Source organism: Mesoplodon densirostris, chromosome 6, assembly GCF_025265405.1.
Source record: "Mesoplodon densirostris isolate mMesDen1 chromosome 6, mMesDen1 primary haplotype, whole genome shotgun sequence".
In the NCBI taxonomy this organism is placed as follows: domain Eukaryota; kingdom Metazoa; phylum Chordata; class Mammalia; order Artiodactyla; family Ziphiidae; genus Mesoplodon; species Mesoplodon densirostris.
The window spans coordinates 80,716,333-80,740,096 of record NC_082666.1 but is presented as its reverse complement, the minus strand read 5'-3'; the positions used below and the strand labels follow the sequence as shown (position 1 = coordinate 80,740,096).

The following is a 23,764-nucleotide window of genomic DNA, read 5'->3' as shown; positions in this document are numbered from 1 at the left end:
AATCCTAAATGCTAACAAATTTTAAGAAGCAGAGATGAAACCATCTAAATGTCCAACACTGGTTAAGTAAATACAGTTTAATTATGCTATGATATATATTGCAGCTAATTACAATCACTGTTGGAAGGATATTTATATAACCAAGAAAAAACTATGCTCTAATGTTAAACAAAAAATATGTAAACTTATACATTATTTTTTCTACTCAATATGAAACTATGCATAAAGAAAAAACTTAAAAGTGATCAGCAAAGTTAATAGTTGTTATATGTGGGTGATGGATTATGCTTTTATTTTCTTCTTTAAGTTTTGCATAGTTAAAATACTTTTTAAAAAAAATGTGAATTTCTTTTACAATAAAAAATATAGAGAGCAATACAATGAAAGTTTAAGAAGTTATTCAACTCATTGTCCAGTGTTCACTCCTAGATGATACCATCCTACTCAGGGCAGCAGCACCGGGCTGTTCTTTGTACACAGGGGACACCAATTGGAACTGAGGTGGGCATCTGTCCTAGGAGCACCCGTTCAAAGGCTTCCTGGTGACACATTAGGCATCTTAGAAAGAAAGCTCTGTCAATGGAGTAATGCTAATTAGCAAAGACAATAAAGCTGGCTCCTATTTAATTTGAGATAGAGAATAATCAATCAGGAAATTGACTAATTGGTAACAAGAGAAAAAGCAAACAGCAAAAAATATAAAGTGAGAGGACCACAAAGAGAGAGTAAGAGTGGCAGGACCTGATTACTGCCCCAGATCCTGACATCTGCAGGTGTGGCTTCAGACCACATGTATCCTCATAATAACTCCCTCCCTAGCATAAATATATACACACAGCACAACGCTCATGCACACACACACACATACAAAATCAAACAACCTGAGAGTGTCTCAGTTTTTTTAAACCCAAGCACCCAAAAATATATTTGTAAGAAGATAGAATAGGTCTCTGATTTGGAGCCCCAACAAATCTTCCACAGTTTTTGAACACTCTGCCTCAAGAATTCTTGAATCCAGCCATCAAATTCATCACTTCCCAAAAGGCAACAGTACTCTCCTAGTTAACTGAAAGGTACGGGCGATGTGCCTTGTAACAGATTCAGGGAGTAGATGCCAAGTCTGACATAACAAGAATGGTTAAATAGCAAGATGATACATAATGAAAAATGAACAAATAAGATGATACATAATGAAAAAATAATCCTATATAAGGAGGACAAAGATGACAGATGATTTCAACAAAAATTCACTCAAGATACTACTAAAGAATATACAAAGTGTTTCACTTAGTTTGCAGATCATCAAGAAGCTTAATGTTCATAAGATGCAAAGAGGTTAGGTTGACAGTTTTTGTTCTAAAATCAACAATGAAAATGTGTGGTTTTCATAGAAAACGAAGAAAATGAATTGCTTCTAATCTGGAGAAACGTTAGCTCTGAGTCTTTCTCTTTCCCCAGGAGCACTTTGCTCTGGATCAACTCCCCTTTTCTCCTGGAGCCCTGTGAGATCACAGAACACATGTGACAAATGCTCAGTTGGTGGTCTGCACCATCTGTGCCCTTGGAACAGCTCTTCTCTGTGTCCGTTTAAGAATCAAACCTTCAACCTTGGCCTCTTTAGAAGAGTGTCAGATTTAGCCCACCAAACTAAGGAAAATGAAAAAAATTCAAACTGTCAGAAGTACATTTCCTTTATTCTCACAAGCATACAAACCTCTTAAAGGCCATTTGAGATGAGATATTTTTATAACCAGGTGACCAGAAAAGCACAAAGGACACACTAGGAACCCTTGGTTTCATACTGTGTGTGCAGCAGGGGCAGCTGGAGGAATAAAATCTTTGATGCATAAATTGATTGACCGGATGCAGAGAAAGGGTACCTCCACACTCCCTACTGTGACAAGTGGTTTTGTGATACAGACACTCGTCTGGGATTCAGACTCGAGTATGAGACTTTGCCCTGCCATTTGCTTGCTGAGTGAGCTGAGCCAGTCACTAATCAATTCAGGCCTCAATTTCCTCACAGATAAACTAATGAAATGAACTAGATCAGGGGTTGGTGCATTATGGCCCATGAGCCAAACCTGGACCACCATCAATTTTTGTAAATAAAGTTTTTTTAGAATATAGCTACATTCATTCATTTCTGTATTGTCTATGGCTGTCTGGGATGAAAACAGGAATGTCATAGTTACAACAGAGACCATATGGCCTGATGCAAGGGAAATCACTTGTTTTCCTCTGTGACTACACTCTACTCATGATACTTCTGACACAGATGTATAGGTTCTTCCCCCAAACCAAGCATTTCCCCAACTTTCTGTGGATACCATCTCGATGTCCTACAATTGAACTCAATTCTGACACTAACTGTCCAGAGTTGGCACAGATCCCACAGGTTAAGGTCTTGGTGCCACAAGACTGCCCCACACTTTAGACGAAAGCCTCACACTTTAATCGAAAGCTCAGGTTGTCACCTATGCTGACTGATGCGGTGTAAACTGGAGATTCTCACGACTCCCTCCTCAGCTTTGATCATTTGCTAGAGTAGCTCACAGATCTCAGGAAAACAGTTTTTTTTTTACTAGATTACTGGTTTATTATAAAAGGATACAACTCAGGAATAGCCAGATGGAAGAGGTGCATAGGGCAAGGTATGAGGGAAAGGGTACAGAGTTTCCTTGCCTTCTCCAAGTGCACCCTCTTTCTGGCACCTCAATGCGTTCAGCAACATGGAAGTTCTCCAAACCCCAGGGTTCAGAGATTCTTATGGAGACTTCATCACAGGGACAAAAATCAATCATTAACTCAGTCACCAGCCTCTCTCCCCTCCCTGGAGGATGGGGGGATGAGGCTGAAATTTCTGAGCTTCTAATTATGGCCAGGTCTTTCTGCTGACCAGCCCCCAAACTGAAGCCACCCAGGAGCCCACCAAGAGCTGCCTCATTGGAACAAATACTGCTCCTATCACCCACAATATTCCAAGGAATTTAGGAACTCTGCGTCAAGAGCCAGGGTTAAAGACCAAATACAAGAACAAAAGATGTTCCTAGCACCATCATTGCTTTGTAAATTACAAAAATTTTAGGCGCTCCAGCCGGAATTGGAATGAAGACCAAAATATATATTTCTCACTACACCACAATAACATACTTGCAGAAGTGAAAATACTTATTGTGCAATCTTTTACAGAGAAAGTTTGCCTACTTCTGAACTAGATAATTTCTAAGATCCCTTTCTAATCTAAAATCTGTAATTGGTTGACTCAGTTATTAAAGAATTGCTTCTTGGGACTTCCGTGGTGGTGCTCCCAATGCAGGGGGCCCGGGTTTATCCCTGGTCAGGGAACTAGATCCCACATGCATGCTGCCACTAAGAGTTCACATGCCACAACTAAGAAGCCCTCGAACTGCAACTAAGCATCCCACGTTCTGCAACTAAGGAGCTGGTGAGCCACAACTAAGGAGCCCGTGAGTCATAACTAAGGAGCCCGCCTGCCACAACTAAGACCCAGCGCAACTAAATAAATAAATGTTAAAAAAAAATTGCTTCTCTCTAAACACCTTTAAAATGGGATTTATACTCCATTCACTGAACTCAGAAACTCCCACTCTAAAAACGAAACAAATGTAAGAAAGCAAACACACACACACACACACACAGGGTATGAAATTCAAGGCTCATTCCTAAAGAGGTGGATTTTTAAAAATATGAGATCATACTATAGTTTCATTTTTTAAAGCCAATACACTAATAATATGAGTGTAAATCAATTTGCAAAGTGTTGCCTCTAAAATATAAAAAGCTTAAAGGTAAATGATGCTTGAGAAAAAACAGGTTTTCTCGTAACCCGAGTTAACAAAATGATTCAAAAGGAGTAAGTGTAATCAAGTCCCTAAGGGCTGCTCATCCATAATAAGATTTTTAGGGGCCAGCAACAGAGAAGCCAATTTGGATTTGGGTTGGGGTCCGTAACAGTCAAGGAACTAGAAGTTTTCTTGCTTTATTTTTAGACCTTTGTTTGTGGTGGGCTAGAGTAAGTTATCTACCCAGAAGGAAGACATATGGTGCTCACTGGACGAAAAAGCCTGAGAAAAACCGATCCTCTCTCTTCAAGTTTAATTATTTGGGACAAACCATCAACCTCTGGATATTGTGAAATGCAATTCAGGATCTCAGAGTTAATTCTGTCATTGCAATGACCTGCCTGACTTTTGTCACACTAATCTCATTTCCCACAGCTGGAATCACACTGCTTAGAGCTGCAGGCTGGCCTGGCCTGTGGCACTGGGGCAACGGCACTCAAGGGTGGTCCCCAGACCAGAAGCAGCATCAACATCTGGGAACTTTTTAGTAAAGTAAATTCTCAGGCCCTGCCCCAGATCTACTGAATCAGAAACCCTGTGTTTTCATGTGCCTTCAGAGCATTCTGATACATGCCCAAATTAGAGAACTACTAACCTAGAACAAATCCAGCCCTTGTCTACTAGGTTGATTCAGCACCTCAGGGCTTTGCACTATAACCCTAGTTGCCTGCAGATAGACTCCGTCCAGTCCAGCCTATTGTGTCCCTTTGCCCATGTTCTCACACCTTCATTGGATACCCATGACTTCTTACTGACTCTTTATCATGCCATCTTCCTGGACTGCTAAATAGTATCTCATTCCCAGAAAGGGAATATCAGTTTATTTCCTAATTCTATATCCCAGCCCCTCCTGCTAATTCCATTCTACAGCAAGAAACCTGTCTCAGCATTTGACTTACAAATGCTATGGATTGGCTCATGAATTAGTCATGCTTTGGCAGAGTCCTTGAAATTTCTAGGGGTAAGCATTGCAGTGAAAATTCAATATGATGGAAATCTGGTTGACGGCTTTGAAGTCAATCAGATGTGGATGTCAGTCCTACCTCCACCACTGACCAGTTATATGTCTTTGAGCAAATTATTAAAAATCTCTAAACCTCAGTTTACTGTAAAGTAGAAAAATATTATCTACCTCATAGCGTTGCTGGTATGGTTACACAGAATAATATATGTAAAGTATTTTGTAGATGTTCTAACACATGGTAAGCTCTACATAAAAATATAATACAGTGTAATATGATTAGTAATATACTCTGATAGTCTGTGAATCATATGCCTCTTATTTATGGGTAATCTTGCACTCCATCAGATCTCAGGAAAATCTCCCATATTTTCCATTCACAGAAATTCAACAAGGAGCACCTTAAAATGTAACTTTAAACAAGGTTTAAACAAGCTGAGGTTTTAATTTGATTGAACATACTCTTACCCCATGCCATGTATTCAATCCATTTCTTCCTGGATACTATTTACGTACTTCATTGACAAATGGCAAGGATGGTGTCAACATAAATTAAAGTAAGAGTTAAAGGCATTCTGTGTTGAACTATTGCAGAAAACCCAGAGTTTACAAGAGGACTGAGGGCAGTTTTGCTGAATCAGGGTGGTTAAACTCCTTTCTGGGAGCAAACCATTCCACTCCCATGAGTCAGTGAACTCTTTAGAAACATTGAGAACTATCTGCTAAGCTCAGAGAAGTCTTAGGAAAGATTAACTTACATTACATGGTCTAACAGTCTGCTCCTAGCCAGTAATTTTCCCACCTCAATTCATCTTCATAGGTTTGTTGTGGTAATACTTTGGCCATGAATTTATAACTGGAAAATATACAGAGTCACTTTTAACCCAATTTACTCAGATATAACCAGTGTATAACTCAGTATATTTAACATAATGGCTTTTCCAGAAGGATACTTCATTGTCCTTATTTATTCACTGGCTATATAAACTTAGGCAACTCCAATTCAGACTCTTAATTTTTTATATGTAAAATAAAAGCATTATGACTGATTTTGTCAAAACTCCACCTAACCTTAACATTCAGTGAATCTCTGAATCTAATGCTGGAGTCTGCAGAGTTTAGACTTTATAGAGGTTAATTATTGTTATAAAAGTGAATGAATTTTTTCAAAAATATCTTCTCTATAACTGAGCAATTCAACCTAGAGAAATTTCTTACAAGGAAATAAGTTTTACATAAGATTATGATTTATCTATGGAGATATTTATCTACATGGCTATAAATAAATACGATCACAATGTTTAATATAATAACAAAACATTAGGTACAGTTAACTAACAACAAATAAAAAATAACTAGTTATTGTACATTCACATGTAGAATATCACACAGCCATTTAAAAATTATAAAAGACCAGTTAATAACATAGAGAAAAGGTCACTGTTAGGTGAAGAAAAGCAAGTAACTAGTCAATAGGATACAAGCCAATATATTTTTATAAAAATCTATAGTACTATATATAAATCTATAGTACTTGTTTATCTACATATAAATAAATGCTAATACTCTACAATTCAATTAACTAAGTAATGTCATGAGTGGTGGGATTACCTGTGATTTTTATTTCCATATTAAGCTTATATTGCCTTTTCCAGACTTTTAAACAATGAACTGGTATTATTTTTAAAGTTCAGAAAAAAAAATTCTTTTTTTTGGTGGCAGAAATGGACACATTTTTCTCTTTCATTCCTGAAAGGATTCTTAAAAGTATCTTCTCTGCCCATCTCAGGTTCTCCTTTGCTTCTTGACAGGTACTTTCTGGACTCATACTGGCAATTAGTAAGTCCAGAATATCAAAGAAACATTCTCATCAGCCTCTTATCCTCTAAAACAGCTCCATTTTAGATTTCTGCATCTCTGCATCTCTGCACCACCCATACTTTCCAGCTGCTGGGCCCTGCCTTCCATCAGTTCGTCCACTGAGAATTCTTTCTTCCATCTCAGTCTTTTGAAATTCTGTTCCTCCTTCAAGACTTGGCTCAAATGTCTCTTACTCCATCCTGTCTTTGTATTTCTATTGATCTCTCCCACAGTGGTTTCTCCAATGTGCAATTACATTTCCTGCTCTGTGCTGACAACGGGAGCTTACAGGATTAAAGGGTAGCAGTGTGAGGAATTGGTAAATGAATGTTCCACCAGAAGAGGGCAGTAATTCCTCAGCTCCAGCTAATTTCTCCAGAGTGGGAATATGGGTCTAATGTTGTCAGGCCTTTCAATATGTCAAGAAAAACAAGAAATCCACATATATAAATTTTTTTTTGGCTGTGTTGGGTCTTAGTTGCAGCATACGGGATCTTTCGTTGCAGCACGTGGTCTCTTCATTGCTGCATGCGGGCTTCTCTCTAGTTGTGGCGTGCGGGTTTTCTCTCTCTAGTTGTGGCACACAGGCTCCAGAGCGCGTGGGCTCTGTAGTTTGCGGCACGCTGGCTCTCTTGTTCAGGCGTGTGAGCTCAGTAGTTGTGACACGCAGGCTTAGTTGCCCCGCGGCATGGGGGATCTTAGTTGCCTGACCAGGGATCAGACCCGTGTTCCCCACATTGGAAGGAGGATTCTTTACCACTGGACCACCAGGGAAGTCCCAAGAAATCCACATTTTTTAAATGTAAAACTCCAAGCTTTAAAATACTAGCTCATAAAAACAAAAAAACAAACAAACACTGCAGTCGAGAGAAAAAAATATCTGTCAGTTGAATCTAGCCTGCAGACCCACGTTTGCAACCTCTCCTTAGGCTTACAGCTTTTACATCTGTGTATCCTCTTGTCAGCAGGCACAGAGGTTTGCTCATAATGGTTTGTACCTAGCAGGCACTCAGCTGTGTAAGCTATCCACCTGGTGGGGCAGTGATAATAAGATCCATATCAAAGATCCATCATCCAACCTTAATGATTTAAAACTTGTTTTGCTGCTGAGCTTCTCTCTGATGAGCCTTCCAAAGGTAACATGGAAGCAAATTCACTCTGTCTGACCTAAAACAGGAACTTGTCTTTTTTCCTGTACTTTGTTCTAACCCAAGAGCACTGTCAGCACTCAATAAATAATAAATTATGGTCATATAATTACAGCTTTTATGCATCCAGGTCATGTTATATTGACTTCATATTTGAAGCAAAATTTTCTAGCACTTAAGAAGAAAGCAGTTAGGGATAAAAGGCAAACATAAGCCAAGTGATGGTCTAAGAAAGAAATGGCAATTTTTATGTCTGCTTCAGAAGAGCTGAATCAGGCAAGGAAAATAGAAATGAAACCAAGCCAGCTGAATACCTCATAGCAGGGAATGGGAAAGCAACACAAGGGCATTCTGGATCTATAGCATTACCTCACCGTCGTCCACCAAACAGTATGACCTAACTGCTTCTGGCTCCTCCAAGAAACACTTTCAGTGAGAGAGACAGATGACCTAATAAAAGGTACAATCTCAAAGTCAGGTAGCCAGGTAGAGGATCTAGCCTGGAGTCTTGAAAACAGTTCTGAACGTAGGACTTGTCCAGAAACTAGAGGGCATGAGACAGGAGGAAGACCAGCAGGGAAGGATATCCCTTCACTGGCGAGAAGAGAAACATCATTAGCTCGAGAATACTAGGGCAGAACTGATTCCAGGGCACATCCCTGGAAGCAGGCAGAGTTCTGTCAGTAGACGGCGTTGCCTTGATGGTGCTAGGATGTGGAGGTTCAGCACTGAGTCAGCCAGTCCAGCCAGTCAACATAACACCTGCCATGTGACAAGCACAGCTCTAAGCATGAGGTCGAGGCCTCTGGTTTCAGAAAGCTTTCATTACAACAGAGGGAGACAGATAATAAGCACGTTCAAAAAAGGAGATGTCAAATAGTTATACATCGTATAAGGAAAATAAAACGGTGCTGAAATAGAGAGTGCCTGATGGGCCACCTTGGATTGGAAGGTCAGAGAAAAGCTCAAAGGAGGTGACAGATTAGGGGTGAGTCCTTAATGACAAGAATCAGCCCTGGCAAATTCTAGGAACCTGCACCCCTAGAGGGAAGAACAATTAGGGCCAATGCAAGGAGCATCTTGTGTTTGAGCATAAGAAAGACTCCCAGTATCTGTGCACTTTACAAAGCAAGAACGAAAGTGGTAGGAGATGAGCTCAGAGAGAAAAAAAGAAGCAGATCACACAGGGTATCAATGGCCTTGGACAGGGATTTGGAATTCTTTCTAAATACTTAGAAGCCACTGGAAATACTTGAGCAAATGAGTATCAATACTATCAACTCCTCAGGTCCTATTTCCCAAGATGACAGTTTCATTTGCAAAAGGTGGACAGAGAGATGTGTGCTTTGCTGCCGCTCTCAAACTTCGTGGGGGGACCTGGGGTTGAGCATAGTGGGGAGCTGGTGATGGAGTCAACACCAGCGGGGCTCAGAGAAACCTGTGCTGTTGTTGTGGGGAAGGAAATCAACTTGCCGGAATTCTACTCCACCAGTTGCCAGAGCCCTATCAGTACCCTGGGCCTTTCAGAGCCCCCTGCTTGTGTCTCTGCTAAGCTCTCATTAGACTGTGAGCTTTATGAAGCAAGCAGCGTATTCATTGACTCCTTTGTCCCCCCAGTGTACTGCACAGTGATGCACTTGGTAAGAGTCCAGCAGTTGCTTAGTAGAATTCAAAGCAAACAGAAAATGTGCAGTTGATACTATTCATCTTGCCCTGCTTCTAGAAATGCCAGCAAGCTTCATGGGGAGGGAGCTGACTATGGGCCCAAGATTTATTGAGTTCACCATTTTAACAGATAGGTTGAAGTCTGCTGCTTTAGCCATCTGTAATTTTACTAGAATCTATTTTTGCTAGACTATTGCAAGCCATGAGACTCAAGTCTGACCCCCTTCTGAATTAAAACTATACTCATTGGTCTTCATTTATTGACATCTAAAAGACAACCCCACCTCCTAAATTCTTCTTCTTGCATGGTATACGTAAATGACTAAGCACAAAGGAATAATCTGATAAGAGAAAAATGAATATCACACTTACATATCCATATTCCAAATCCCAGCACCAGCAGTAATTGCAAAACCTCACAAAACATGCTCGGAGAAAATCCCCAATGAGAATTGTGACGTAGGTGGTCAGAACATCAGAAACGGTCAGCCGCACAAATTCCTGTTGAGATATTATCTGTATTAAAAGGAGCATTTCTCCCTTCAAATGGTCCTAATGTTAACATCGAATTTGTCATGCTTTCTAAATAGTATTAACTTGAAAACTGCAACTAATGGTAAAGAAACTAGTTAGGCATATCTATCAAGTAAAAAATGTTTCACCCCTATTTTATTAGTCTAAAAATAATTATTTCCTGTGCCAAAACCACTGTATCAGAAGTCTTCCTACTGAGAAGCTTTTATAAGCATGACACGAGAACACAAAACAGGAAAATAATGACAACACAGAAGTTTAAAACTTGAATCTGACAAACAGCAGATAATAAAATAAAATAAATTTTTTACTTATAAAATTAAAAGACAAGCTTGGAAAAAGTACTTGTGGCATATATGATGGAGAACTAGTTTTTCTAACACATTAAAAACTTTTACAAATCAGTACAATAGATGGGCAATTCAATAAGGAAAAAAATGGCAAATGGCACAAATAAGAAAGAAGAAAATATACAGTTAATTAAAATATTCAAAAATACCTAAATCCCACATTATAAAAATACAATTAAAACAATAAATTGTTGCTCCACACAGTGATAAATATTTTAAAATCCATGCTTTTCCATATTGGTGAGAGTGTGGTGAAATAGGCACTGCCATAAACTGACAGTTAGAAGTGAAAGTTAGACTGGTGCAACATTTGTGTGTGTGGGGGGGACGTTTGTGAAGATCCATCACATTTTAAAGTGTGTGGAATTTTATTAGGAAAATCCACTTCTAGAAATGGCGGTATTAGCACAAATGTCCAAATCTATACATATAATTATGAAAGCATTGTTTCTCCCAGATCAAAATTGTAAGCAATTCAAATATACTCAAGAGGAAATTAATTAAATAAAAACGGGTGTCTACACAACAGAATATTGTGAGCTCTTAAACAAAGTGCTATTGTGATTATGGCTGCACAACAATGTGAACATATACCAAAACCCACTGAATTGTGTACTTTAAATGGGTGAGACGTATGGTATGTGAACTATATCTCAATAAACTTGTTTAAAAAGTGCTCAAATGTTATGTTCTGATAAGAAATGGATTGTTAAAAATTTACAAAATAGGATTTGTAGCATGAACCCACTTATTAACAAAAAAGCCTAAACATATATACATGCAGGTATATATGTATATGCATAACATGTATATGTATAGAAAAGGTCTGGAAAATTAGAAACTTTTTACCTCAGTGGTGTGGACTTGAAGTTACGTGCAAAATGTGTATGCTGTGAGTTAGAGGGGAAGTTCACTATTTCCTCATGGAACTTATAACAATAGGCAATAAATATAAGAGTAGACATATAATTATAAATTTTCATTATGATCGTTCTCTTCTGCTCTTTCCTTTCTGCTCCTTCCCAATAATTCGTGCCCTAAGATTGAAGACATGGAATATCTAATAAGACATATTTTTCCAGAAATACAGTGTTCTTCTATAATAAAAGAAGTCTTCTGGTTTTTTATTTCCAGCTACCTATATAACCTCACCTCTAAAATAACTAGTGAGAAAGAATCACATCACAGGGCAAGGCCCATTTGACTAGCAGATATCTGGTTAATTTCCAGTCCCACTTCAGAGCAGTGCTTCCTAAACTCCAAGTAGTCGTGTACCACCTTCACGATTCTTGCCATGTCCAAGTACTATCTGAAATATTATTTACCTAATATTTCTTTTAACTTTAATATACTTTATTTTTAAAAAATAACTCCTATTATTGTAAATAGAAGGTGTATAACATCTGCCATAAACAGTAGTTAACTCTAATATAAATATATTAAAAGCTAAAAAAATTATACTAAAAACTTTAATCTATAAGTGTAAAAAAATTATTTTGGCATTAGTTCCCATCAAAAGTAGTGCCTATGAGCCAGTAGTATATTTTGGGAAATGCTACCAAAGAACAGGAGTGGAGATGGAAAAGAATGAAACAGGAAAGGAGAGAAAACCTTTACCCAAGAGAGTGTTAAAAGCTGTCACTACTGGGGCAACTGGGTCTTGATTCTTCTGGGGACCCTCTGAGTAGCCATATAGAATAAGTCTCAGAACTGTCCACCCAAGAGACAGAAGAGTGAAGTATTGATCCACCAGCTCCCATTCCCATCAGTCAGGGATGGCCCCATGTGGTATTAACGTCCCACTTGGTGACAGCAGAGAAGCAGGGTAAAGGTGAGAATCTGTATACAACTCAGTTGAGATACTGTCTTGTAACAGCTGCATGCAGTCGTTTGCTGCAGCAACAGCTGGAGTAAAAAGGTGAGTGTGAGGTTTCTGCATAATCCATGTGTCTGTATAATCTGATTCCTGTCTAGCTCTCCATATTTTTCTTTGTCTTCTCTACTCCAGTCCCACTGGCTTTCTTTCATACCCTCAAACTCCATACTTCTTTAGGCCATAGGGTCTTTACATGTGGTCTTCATGCTACTCAATCTTACTTCACCTCTTGACTCAGTTTACACCAACTAATATGCATCACTACAGCATCACTAACTTAGGGAAGTCCCTCACCTCGATGACTAGGGGCAAGCTTCTCTGGCTGCATGCATTGCATTCTGGTAGTGCTTTGTTGCCTTTGTAAATTTGCAAATGTTGTATAATTATTTAATTAATGGCTTTGTTCCCAAGAGATTGTAATTGTCACGAGATTGTAATTGTCAAAAGGGCAGAGACCGGGTCCACCTTTGTTCCCCATTGCACCGCCAGTATCTAGCACAATACCTGACACTTAGCCTGCACTCAATAAATATGGAGTGAGCGATTGAGTGATAGTAAATTCCTGCGGTTCTCTCTGAACATAACTTTTCTCTTCCCTACTCTTATTCTCCTTTTCATTCCCCAGGCAATTTGAGTTCAGATTCTAATAACTAGCGTCAATTAGAAGAAGGCTGTGAGGGATATTTTTAGGTTTCCACCACCAGGCTGGGAAGACTTCCTCAGTAAGAAAATATTTCAGAGTTGTTTTGAAGTCCTCCACATCCTCCTAAGCATCCTCATCCCAATGGTTGAAATAAAATATTGTTCCTAAGCAATGTCCTAACTTTCACATAAAATAGGAGAAGAGGATTCAAACATTATATTAAAATGTCAAAATATTTATTAACATACCATAAAAGGGATACACTGCTTTATAAGAAAGGAAATTCCAAAAATGGTGGTCCAGCCCACCAAGGGAACACCATCCAATTCCAGTTCCTAGTGTGCTAGGATGGGAGCATGGCCTCCACACAGGCCTTCTGCAGAGCACTGCACTCCACACCTCACACTTTACTCTCCTGACATGTATTTGATCAGTAAACCTAAGAGGCTCATTAGCAAGTGAAGGGAAAATAATAGAGACGGGGCATCACAAAGGGCCACAGACAGCAGATATTCCATGGCAGGAGTCTGGGAGTATGTGTTGATGCTAATTATGTTTCTGGAGGACGGTTCACTATGCAGAAGGACACAAACTCTAATCAGACTGTAGGTAAACTTTGGGCTCCTGTCATTGATTTTCTTTAAGGTCTCGAGCAAATTATTTTACCTTTCTAAGTCATAGTCTCCTCATCTATAAAATGGGGATAATGATATAACTTATCTCAGAGGGTAATTTAAAAATTCAAGGAGGTAATGCTTGGCACACAAGAAGCATTCGATAAATGTGAGCTATTATTGTCATTATCTTCAGCTGTTGTCTGCTTTCTCTCCTTTGCCAAAATGCAGACCTAAGTATATAGCTTCAAAGAGCGGTCTCCCAAGAATGGCTCTGCTGCCTACCTATCAAATGTCACTGGAGATGAGACTAAGTGACTACATCTTGAGATTCCCTGGAGAGATAAAGGAGCCACCAAATTCCTATATTCAAATTCAAAAAGAGATCAAGTCCCACAGTATCCTTCAGGAAAAACAGAGCAGAGGGCACCCATGGAGAAGAAGAGAAAATATCTGGAATGTTCTCATAGAAAAATGAACAAATCTTTGGGGTTATATCTCCAACATTCCGTGCAAAGCAGCTGCCTTTTACTATTTCTTCTGGAATCACTTTGTTTTAAAAGTGGGTAAAATAAATGTTTCAGAACCACAGCCCTTCCCTCCTGCCGCTCCTGCAGACTTTCCCACAAGTGCTGAATGTTCATTTAGAGAAAGGAAGGTGAAAGAGAAAAGGGAAACCCAACTACAAATGGCAGTTAGAAAAGATGATGAAGCAAGGAAAACCACTAGATAGAGACAGGATTTAAAAAAAAAAAAAAAAAAAAAAAAAAAGGACAAGACAAGCGGCATGGTACAAGGGCTCCCAAGAAGAAGAATTAAATAATTTTTTCTTTATTTTAATTCAGTGTGTGTGGGAGCATCCCAGAAGCTTCTGCATAATCAGAAAATAAGTATTCTAGATTGCATGACATTCATGTCTAATAAATTGCTGCCTCTGCCTCAGAAGTGAGCAGCTTCCACCTTATTCTTTATACTTAGTTCTATTAATCTTGTTTAACAGGTGTTTGCCTGGTAAAGGGTAGGTTGCTTAGCCCTCATGCCAGTCTGCATTCTGGGATGTACATAAGAGAATATCTCAAACTCTTTGAGTTTGTGAAAACTACACTTTATATTTTTCCACTTTTCTCAACTCTTGCTGAAGATTTAGGGAGCAGCCTAGATGTGATAAAACAGACTTGTGTTAAGTGCCGTGACCAGATTTTGCTTCAAGAAGTTTTAAAACATGGAAACCCATATACTCCTGTGTATTCACTTCCTATTGCTGCTGTAAGAAATTACCACAAAATTAGTGGCTTAAAACAACATAAACATAAACTGTTCTGGAGTTCAGAAGCCTAAAATTAAGGTGCAGGCATCAGGGCGAAATCTGTGTCCTTGCCTTTTCCAGCTTCCAGAGGCCACCTGCATTCCTTGGCTCATGGACCCCTACCGCCACCTTTAAAGCGCATCTCTCCAACCTCTGGTTCCACTGTCACAGCCAGTTTTTCTGACTGACTCTTGTCTCCCATTTATAAGCATGTGTGATTTTGTTAGGCTCACCGCATAATCCAAGATATTTTTCCTATCCCCAGATCTTTAACTTAATCACATTGGTAAAGTCCATTTTACTGTGTAAGGTAACATATTCACAGTTTCCAGGGATTAGAACATGGACGTTTTTGAGGGGTTATTATTCTGTCTACCACATCATGTATCACAAGCATCTCTCTACCAAGTGCAGGCAGGTTTCATTTAGTTTATTATTGCATACATAGTATGTTCCTGTAAATGTGTATGAAATGTGCATGTCTGAAAATCAATTATTTAATAACATGTAACTGGAAAGGGAAGGGTTTATCTGGTCCCTAAAAGCCTAAAATATAAAATAGAATTCTTACTTATATCATACATTTTGGACTTGGTCTTCAGTGATGTCTGTCTAGCATTATATCCATTTTCCTTACTTTTTCTCACAATTGAAATCACAGATGAGTGGCTTAAGTCAGATGAGTATCTGAAGCTGAGGGCATCTAATGATATCTGTATTTGTTTAAATTAGCTTCATAAGACTAATGCTAACTTTCAATTTTCCATTTACCTTACAAAAAAATAAGTACACAGTAAAAAATTATTTCAAATAATTTCCCAAAGACCACATTATTGCTGAAACTGAACTGTTGTCTGACAGACAGAAGCACTATGACATATTTTAAAATGTCTGTCCATCAAGGATGAACCAAAGTTCAAAATCAGTTTATGAAGTGCACATGAGGAATGTCAATTCTAATGAGATAAAATTAAAGGCTTTCCAAAATATAAATTGGATATGTATAGAAATAAGAGACCTGAAGTAGGTTTTTTGTTTTTGTTTGGTTTGGTTTCCCTTTATTGAACAGAGAGCCATATGAAACATTATCTCTTTTATCTGCTAAAATACCACTAGTCTTGGACTGGGGTCATTTATACAGTCATCTGAAAACAACAAACCTAAAATAGTATTTCCTTTCATGCTTAAGGGGCAATTATTTGACAAAAATTAACATTATTGAAATGAGTATTAGTGTATGTTCCCAAAAGAATCTTTTCTTTTTTTTATGGAAAAAAGGTAACACTGGGGCTCCCCTGGTGGTGCAGTGGTTGAGAGTCTGCCTGCCGATACAGGGGACAAGAGTTCGTGCCCCAGTCTGGGAGGATCCCACATGCCGCGGAGTGGCTGGGCCCGTGAGCCATGGCCGCTGAGCCTGCACGTCCGGAGCCTGTGCTCCACAACGGGAGAGGCCACAACAGTGAGAGGCCCGCGTACCGCAAAAAAAAAAAAAAAAAAAAGGTAACACTAACTAGAGTCCCACTTAAATATTTACTTGGGTTGTATCTAAATCTGGGTGTTTTATTATAACACAGATAGATAGTAAACATTTCCTCAGACCATTTTAAAATATCCTTCCTTTACATGCAACTGTAAAAGGGGTGTAAATGTACTACTTACCCAAATGGATGCATGTGAGGACTACAAGAGATAATATATATGAAATTCACAGCCAGCATATGGTGAACAGTCAATAAGTCTCAGCTATTTTCATTAATAAGCAATAAAAAACAGGCCACGCTTATGGAAGAAATAGTGACCCTGCTCTTTTTTAATCCATTAACTGTTATGCACTTCTGTTTGTGACATTACCTGCCCCACCATTGTTTCCCAGCAGGGTCCTCGAGGTACATCTGCAGGGTGCACAAAAAAGGGTGGCCCAGTGGTATTTCCAGTGAGTGATGCATTGTAGGCCTTGATCATGTTGGCTTCCCATAGGGTAATATTGGCCTTTACTAGCTTCTCCTCTTCAATCTAGAAAGCAGAGGAATGGAAACAAAAATGAAGACAACAGAGATTTCAAAGGCATTTCTGGCAATTTTGAGACTGGGAATCTAACAACATGCTGATGGCAAGGACAATCCAGACACAAGATTTACCTTGTTGTTAATCTCATCCATCAAGGCAAGAATAAATACATACAAGTTGCCTAAAAGAAGAGCAAAAATGCGTCCCAGGAGCCATTTCAGAGCGATGAGGGGATGGTAGTCTTCCAATTCAGCAAATAAGTCAAACAGTGTTGGACAGAACATCCCCAGGAGGGACATGACCATGTTCATCTACAAGAAGACACAGGGGTGAACCAAGTTAATTGGTGTTTAAAAATTAATGCTTTCCTACAAATTTGCAAGATTCCAGCTAGATTCCTTTGATATTTTATAAGACTAAAATTATTTCATGCATTTTTAAAATTTGATCTTGTTAAAACAACAGAGACAATATTCAACTCATATTTTCAAGACGTACATGTGTGTGAGCTTGTAGATGTGCCAGTAATAATAGTGTTTCCTAGTAAAATGAGGGATGCGATTTACATTACTTTCTATGCAGAGAACATTTACTGTTATACATGGTAACTGATTCTGCACTTCACAACAAGATTTCCAAAGGAAATGGAAAATGATCTGCTTGAGGAATGAGGTCCAAATTGGAAATAGTAATTGGGCAGTCATCAGCACATGGGCTAGTTTAATCAGTTAGAATGGATGAATTCCTTGAGATGGGCCCAGGACTAAATACTGAGTTTGCGAGAATGCAAACTAAAAGGGGCAAAAAGAAAAAAAGAAAGAAAGAAAACGGAATTGACTTTATCAAAGAAAACAGAGAGAACGTTCAGAAAAAAACCAAAAGAGAATACATGGCGTAATGTCATCACAGCCAAGGCAGAAAAGTTTCAAAAATGAAGAACTGGCTTATAATGCCAAAGGTAAGAGAATTATGAAAGAGAGAGAGAGAGAGAATGAAAATATGACAAGCTGGAAATCTGTGGCCCTTATCTCCAGATTGATTGGCACACTTATGATTATATTATTAGGCTAAATTAAGTCAAGGAAAAGAATACAGAGCATGTACTACTTTTATAATGGGGGAAAAAAAACCTTTAAATAAAGTTTTAAAAAAGGTTCCAGGGGGCTTCCCTGGTGGCGCAGTGGTTGAGGGTTCGCCTGCCGATGCAGGGGACGCGGGTTCGTGCCCCGATCCCGGAGGATCCCGCATGCCGCGGAGCGGCTGGGCCCGCGAGCCATGGCCGCGGAGCCTGTGTGTCCGGAGCCTGTGCTCCGCAACGGGAGAGGCCACAGCAGTGAGAGGCCCGCGTACAGCAAAAAAAAAAAAAAAAAAAAGGTTCCAGGGCTTCCCTGGTGGCGCAGTGGTTGAGAGTCCGCCTGCCGATGCAGGGGACAAGAGTTCGTGCCCCAGTCCGGAAAGATCCCACATGCCGCGGAGTGGCTGGGCCCGTGAGCCATGGCCACTGAGCCTGCGCGTCTGGAGCCTGTTCTCCTCAACGGGAGAGGCCATAGCAGTGAGAGGCCCGCATACCGCAAAAAAAAAAAAAAAAAGGTTCCAGGTGACTCTGGCAATGTTTTTACCTGAATACCTGGCTCAAACTGTCACTGTTTAACATTTCCCATTTCCACCTGGTAGACTCCATGTTTTGAATGATTAGTACTACCAAACTATATTGAGAAAATAATTGTCAATATGTTTTTCCCTTTTGACTAAGAACATTGTATAAGTATGACCAGCAGGAGCTAAAAGTCAGCATGACATAATATAAAATCAGCCTGATATAATTTCAGCCTAAAGTAAAAACTTGGCAGAGCTATGCAATCTTATATAAGGTAAATTTAAATTCTGTTTCATCAAATTTGTAAAGCTTTTCACGAATTCCCATTATTACCTTTGTTGGCCCCTAGGAATCAGGGGTCCACTAAGATGGATATTAAACATGTACTTACAAAGAGTGACCCTTTTGATGATAATCAATTATCCCTCCTTTTCTGTGGTTTATTAATACAAAAATATGATCAGTACAAACCATGGACCAAAGTGGCATGATAATTTTGCCTATAAATGCTATCATAACTGCAAGGATAATTTTGAAAGCAAACTTAGTAATGCTTTGAGGTTCCCCTTTGTTTTAAATAAGTAAAATAACTCCACCTAATGACTCTCTGTTTTACAGGTTTCCATGAAATGTCTATGTCATCATAGGCTCTTAAATACATGGTCTCCCATCCTCAGTGTTACTGCTTCTGAAATACCTAGAATGTTTTTGTTTGGAGCCTTTTGTTTTAAGTAGGTTATACCATTTTCTGTGCAAGATTCTTCTAGGAAATTCTATGCTTATGAAGACTTTCATAATTTGTTTGGTCTACAAGACTCTGCAGAAGTTTCAGTGTGGGAAATCTACACTTCCCACTGCCTAAATCTCCACACACTGAAAATGCCCAAGTTCAAAATGATGCCACATTGTATTCTAGAACATTTTATGAAAGGGAACAGACCCAAGAAACAACACATGACCAGTGATTTCCTGATTCTAAATATCTACCTCTGACCTCTTTTCTTGGACCTGCTAAATGGGCAGATACCCTGAAGACAAATCACAATCATAATATTTAATTCCTCTCAAAGAGCAGGCCTTCCTCATTTGAATAGCATTTGGAGGGGGAGGTAATAGGGTAAGGAGAGGAGGTGGAGCAGTTAGGCTGCTAGTGAAAAACAGAGAGAGGCCCAGTCCTGCCCAAAGTGGGGGAGGCAATCTGAATGTTTCCAGTGAAATAAACATAAGAACCCAGGGCTTTATCATTGCTGCTTCAAAGAATTCAGGGGACAATTGGATCTTTCAAAGATAGATGCAGGACCTGCAGAGAAAGCAACATAGGGTCATGGAAAGAGTGCTGAGCTTGAAATCAAGATTCCTAAATTTTAACTCTCATTGTTCTCCATGGTTCTGAGACCATGAACACATCACCTAATCTGAGATTCATTATCTCTGTCTATAAAACGTACTGGTTGGAATATGTGCTCTAATCTCTCTTCCAACTCTACCTTTCCCTAATGTCACAAAGAGAAAAACAGACAGTAGACAGATTTGGAAGTAAGGCTGGAATAGGGACATGTGTGCTGACGTTGGTTCACTCTCAGGTCAGGATGACAGAGATAGGTAAAGAGCGGCCATATTTCATGTCCCAACATTGAAGCACAACCCACAAAATCTCAAATGTCAGATTCTAAGCACATAAAAAGCATGCAGAGACGAACTTCATTTTTTTCCCACCACCCAAGGGTGTCAGGATCTTGCTGCGCAAATTCCTGGGATCGCTTCACAGCCCAAAAGATGAGGTATCCACTCCCGCCAAGTGTTAGAAACACGAAGAAGTTAGCAAGAAACCTCAGGAATCTGATCAAGTGGACGTTTTCTTCTACTTGGGCTGCTCTTTCTTCTATTATAGCTTCCTGTACCCAGGCAAAACAGAAAGAAAAAAGAAATATCTGAGCTACAAAAAGTATCATGAACTCAGGAATTGTTTCTGCAAACATCAGAAAGTGAGGAATGAAAATGTAAACTGAATCTGGGATTCCACAAACCAGGTGACTATTGCCAGCAAGTGAGAAAAAGTAAGAGAGAGAAGGAAGAATTCTTACAAACAAATTCTGGTTGAGTTAATATTTACTAGGATAGTCTTCATTCTAAAGTCTCTTCTAGTACAGTTTTTTAAAACAACTACAAAACAATACTTTCGAGTCATTTAAAATATTGGGCTAATGTATTCCTGTAAATAATTAGCGAGCATTGTTCTATTATTTAAAATATCTGATTCTGATTACTAATGGTTGGCTGTTTCAAGCCAATGGCATTGTTTTATTACCAAATTTAGAGAGAGGTAATGTTGTCATGGGTCATCAATCATTTTCCAGTCATAATCAGAACCCTGCCCAGATCCTGGTAGGAAGAAATGATGAGTTAATCTTTCTTTTAATTGTCAAGATACTTTGCCACCTAGACCATTTGGAATGGCTCCAATTTTACTCTTAGAAATACCAAGAAAAGGCTCTTGAAGTTGGTGTTTTTACCTTAAAGTTCATTGTGATAGAATTGAATTTGTTGTCTGCTGTTTCAGGATTGCCAATCAGGAAGTCCCAGCTGGTGAACACCTTCCAGCTGAAGTTGAAGGTGTTGTCGTCACCACCTCCGTCATCACCAATATTTTTGGTCATCCTGTACAAACAGGAAGTTTAATCCAGCAGCCAGAATACAAGCAGAAAGGGGGAGGTTAGGGAATAGCAAAACATCATAATTATAAGGAAATTGGAGAAGCAATATCTAAACGACATATACTTTCAAACAAGTTTGTTCTAATAACCAGAAAATAAAAGTTTATTTAAAAAAATTTTTTTGTTTTAATTTTTTAAGCTGTTCATTATCTAGGCCTTAGATTAAAAGACTACTAACCATTGATGATTTTAACAATTAAACAGGTTATATAAAATTACGTATTTTTTATTCCTTTTCCTAAACTGTTTTCCTAGGGTCATATACAAGGCTCTGAAACTTTTGTGGGATAAGGATCTCTTTAGAAATCCGATGAAAATCACCAGGCCCCTCATCAGGAAAAACATATGTATAGACTCTTAAACTGTTATACACAATTTTAGTTGGTTTCCAGACCCTGTGAAGCCTAGGGATGGATTAACCCAGGTCAGATCAGGAAACTCCTTCACAGATTTCAATTCCCCTTAGAATCTCCTTCCAAAGAGTGATTACACTGAATGCATGGAATTTTTCCATACTCGACAACTCTTGACCAAAAATCAAGATTTTTATACAACTTTAATAGCAAGTGGTTACATATATTCTAATCAGTGATGTTTTAATTTTTTTTTTTTTTTTGCTTGGACAGTTTAAAGTACATTTACTTACTTCAGTGGTTAAAGATCTATATTCCACTTACTCCACTTCCTTTTTTTCCCCTACCACTATAAAGTGCAAAATTAAAATATTATATGATATATATTATAAAATGGTCCCATAAGGTTTTAGTTTTTTAAATATTGCAGTGATGTGGAACTGAAAAAAGAAAGGAGTACAGTGACATAAAGCTGACAATGTAGTTTGGCAGGTATCTCTAAGGTCATCTAAATTCCCCCACTGTTTAGTCCTATTCCTTACAGAGGTTTGTATATTTCAGATGGGCTAATGTGTTTGAAAAATAACCCAAAATAATTATTCCTTACATCAGTCTACCACTTTACCCTTTGCAAATGGTATTGATGTATATTATCATATTTGTCCTTCTCAAAAACTTAACAAGAGGTCACAGTAGTTAATATTATTCTCTTTTTACAGTTGGGGAAGCTGAAGGATAAAATTATCAAGTGATTTGCTGGCCATTATACAGAAGTAAACCACAGGGGTGGGTCAAGGGCTTAGGTTTTCTGACTTCATTCTGGTACCCAAGCTAGGATACCATGAGATATGTTGAACCATACAAAGTGCCTTTTTGTAGGTCAAAAAAGGGTTGAAATCAAACATTTCCAATGGATTAACCTAGGGAGAAAATGATTTTTTTGATTAAGATGCCATCACCCCTTTTTACACTGTCACTGAGCAAAGGGCAGGGCCTCAAGTAAAACTGACCACTTGACAGATAAGTCTTGAATGGAGCTTTATCACAGGCAAGATTTTGTAGCTGTAGACAGCCTTCCAGAGAAGGGAGCTCTAGCCGGACAAGCAAACAGGGAACATCTAGCATGTGGAACTGACAAGAAAGGGAGTGAAATACTAAAAGGGAGTGAAGAAAGGGAGGAAGGATATTGAAGACAACCTCTGCTAACAACACATTTTTACTAAGAGATGGCCCTGATAGCTATAGAATATTTCATGTACAGCTCCATTCCTTGTCTGTAGAGAAAAAAAGTGTACATACTTAAACAAAAATTCCTCCTTTTTCAAGGGGGTTATATTTTTGAACAACTATATCTTTGAGAAGCTACCTCAACATATAATTTGCAAGGAATGATGGAAGTCTTGCTTTGCCAGGGACTGAGTAGGTTTCCAGGGCACAAGACTCAATGCTAAAGCCAGGAGAGTCCTGGGTCAACAAAGTTAGTCACCCTATCTTAAAATCTCAGAGTGCTTTCTTGGATATCTAGCTAATTTTCCTTCCAATTTCCCTATTAATTAATCAAATATAGATATTTGCTTCCCTTTTATGGATGAGGATGCTGAAGACAAAGAATATGGGCAAGAGGGCAAAGTCCACCAGTTGCCTAGTTGATTTCAGTATTCAATTTTAGTTTCCCTTGATCTGAGTCATGTATCCCATAAAGCCACTCATGTTTATTCCAAGAATGTATTTGTTTGGGGCCAGTGGTGGGGGAAAGAGATGATATAGGATTCTGAACAATCGTTTATATCTCATCAGCTGTTTTTCTACCAAGTCTTGCCCCCAGGACTAGGAGTGGGGTAGGAGTCATAAATCGCTTTGGAATTGTCTTGCCATATAGGCCAGTGAGCTTAAACTACTTGCCAATCTGGTAATGAACAACCAAAGGTCCCCTGCCAGAGGGAGGGACCAAAATCAGACTGGTTTGGGTGGCATAACATGGATGACTTTGAGGGGGAAAATGTAGAATTTGTGCCTTACAGCTATCCTAAATGGCATCTTTGAGCTAATAGGAAAAGCTGCCATTTCCTGTAGAGCTGCACTAGCTAATAAGTTTGCCACCAGCAATATGTGGTTACTGAGCACTTGAAATGCAACTAGTGTGAAACATACATAAGATTTCAAAGACTTAGTACCAAAAAAGACAGAGAATATCTCAATAATAATTTTAGATTGATTATATGTTGAAGGAATACTTTTGATATATTGAGTTAAATAAAATATATTATTAA

General features: G+C 38.8%; 1 protein-coding gene across 1 annotated transcript in view; it reads right to left on the bottom strand.

The window, feature by feature from the left end:
* The window catches only part of TMC1 (transmembrane channel like 1), a 397,602-nt gene that overhangs the window by 18,002 nt on the left and 355,836 nt on the right, over positions 1–23,764 (bottom strand). The window contains exons 14-18 of the mRNA XM_060102312.1: positions 20,941–21,085; positions 20,128–20,322; positions 16,962–17,141; positions 16,675–16,836; positions 9,873–10,001 (exon numbers count right to left, since the gene is read on the bottom strand). Of these exons, the coding sequence (XP_059958295.1) occupies positions 9,873–10,001; positions 16,675–16,836; positions 16,962–17,141; positions 20,128–20,322; positions 20,941–21,085 (811 nt within the window). The remainder of the gene's footprint in view (positions 1–9,872; positions 10,002–16,674; positions 16,837–16,961; positions 17,142–20,127; positions 20,323–20,940; positions 21,086–23,764) is intronic.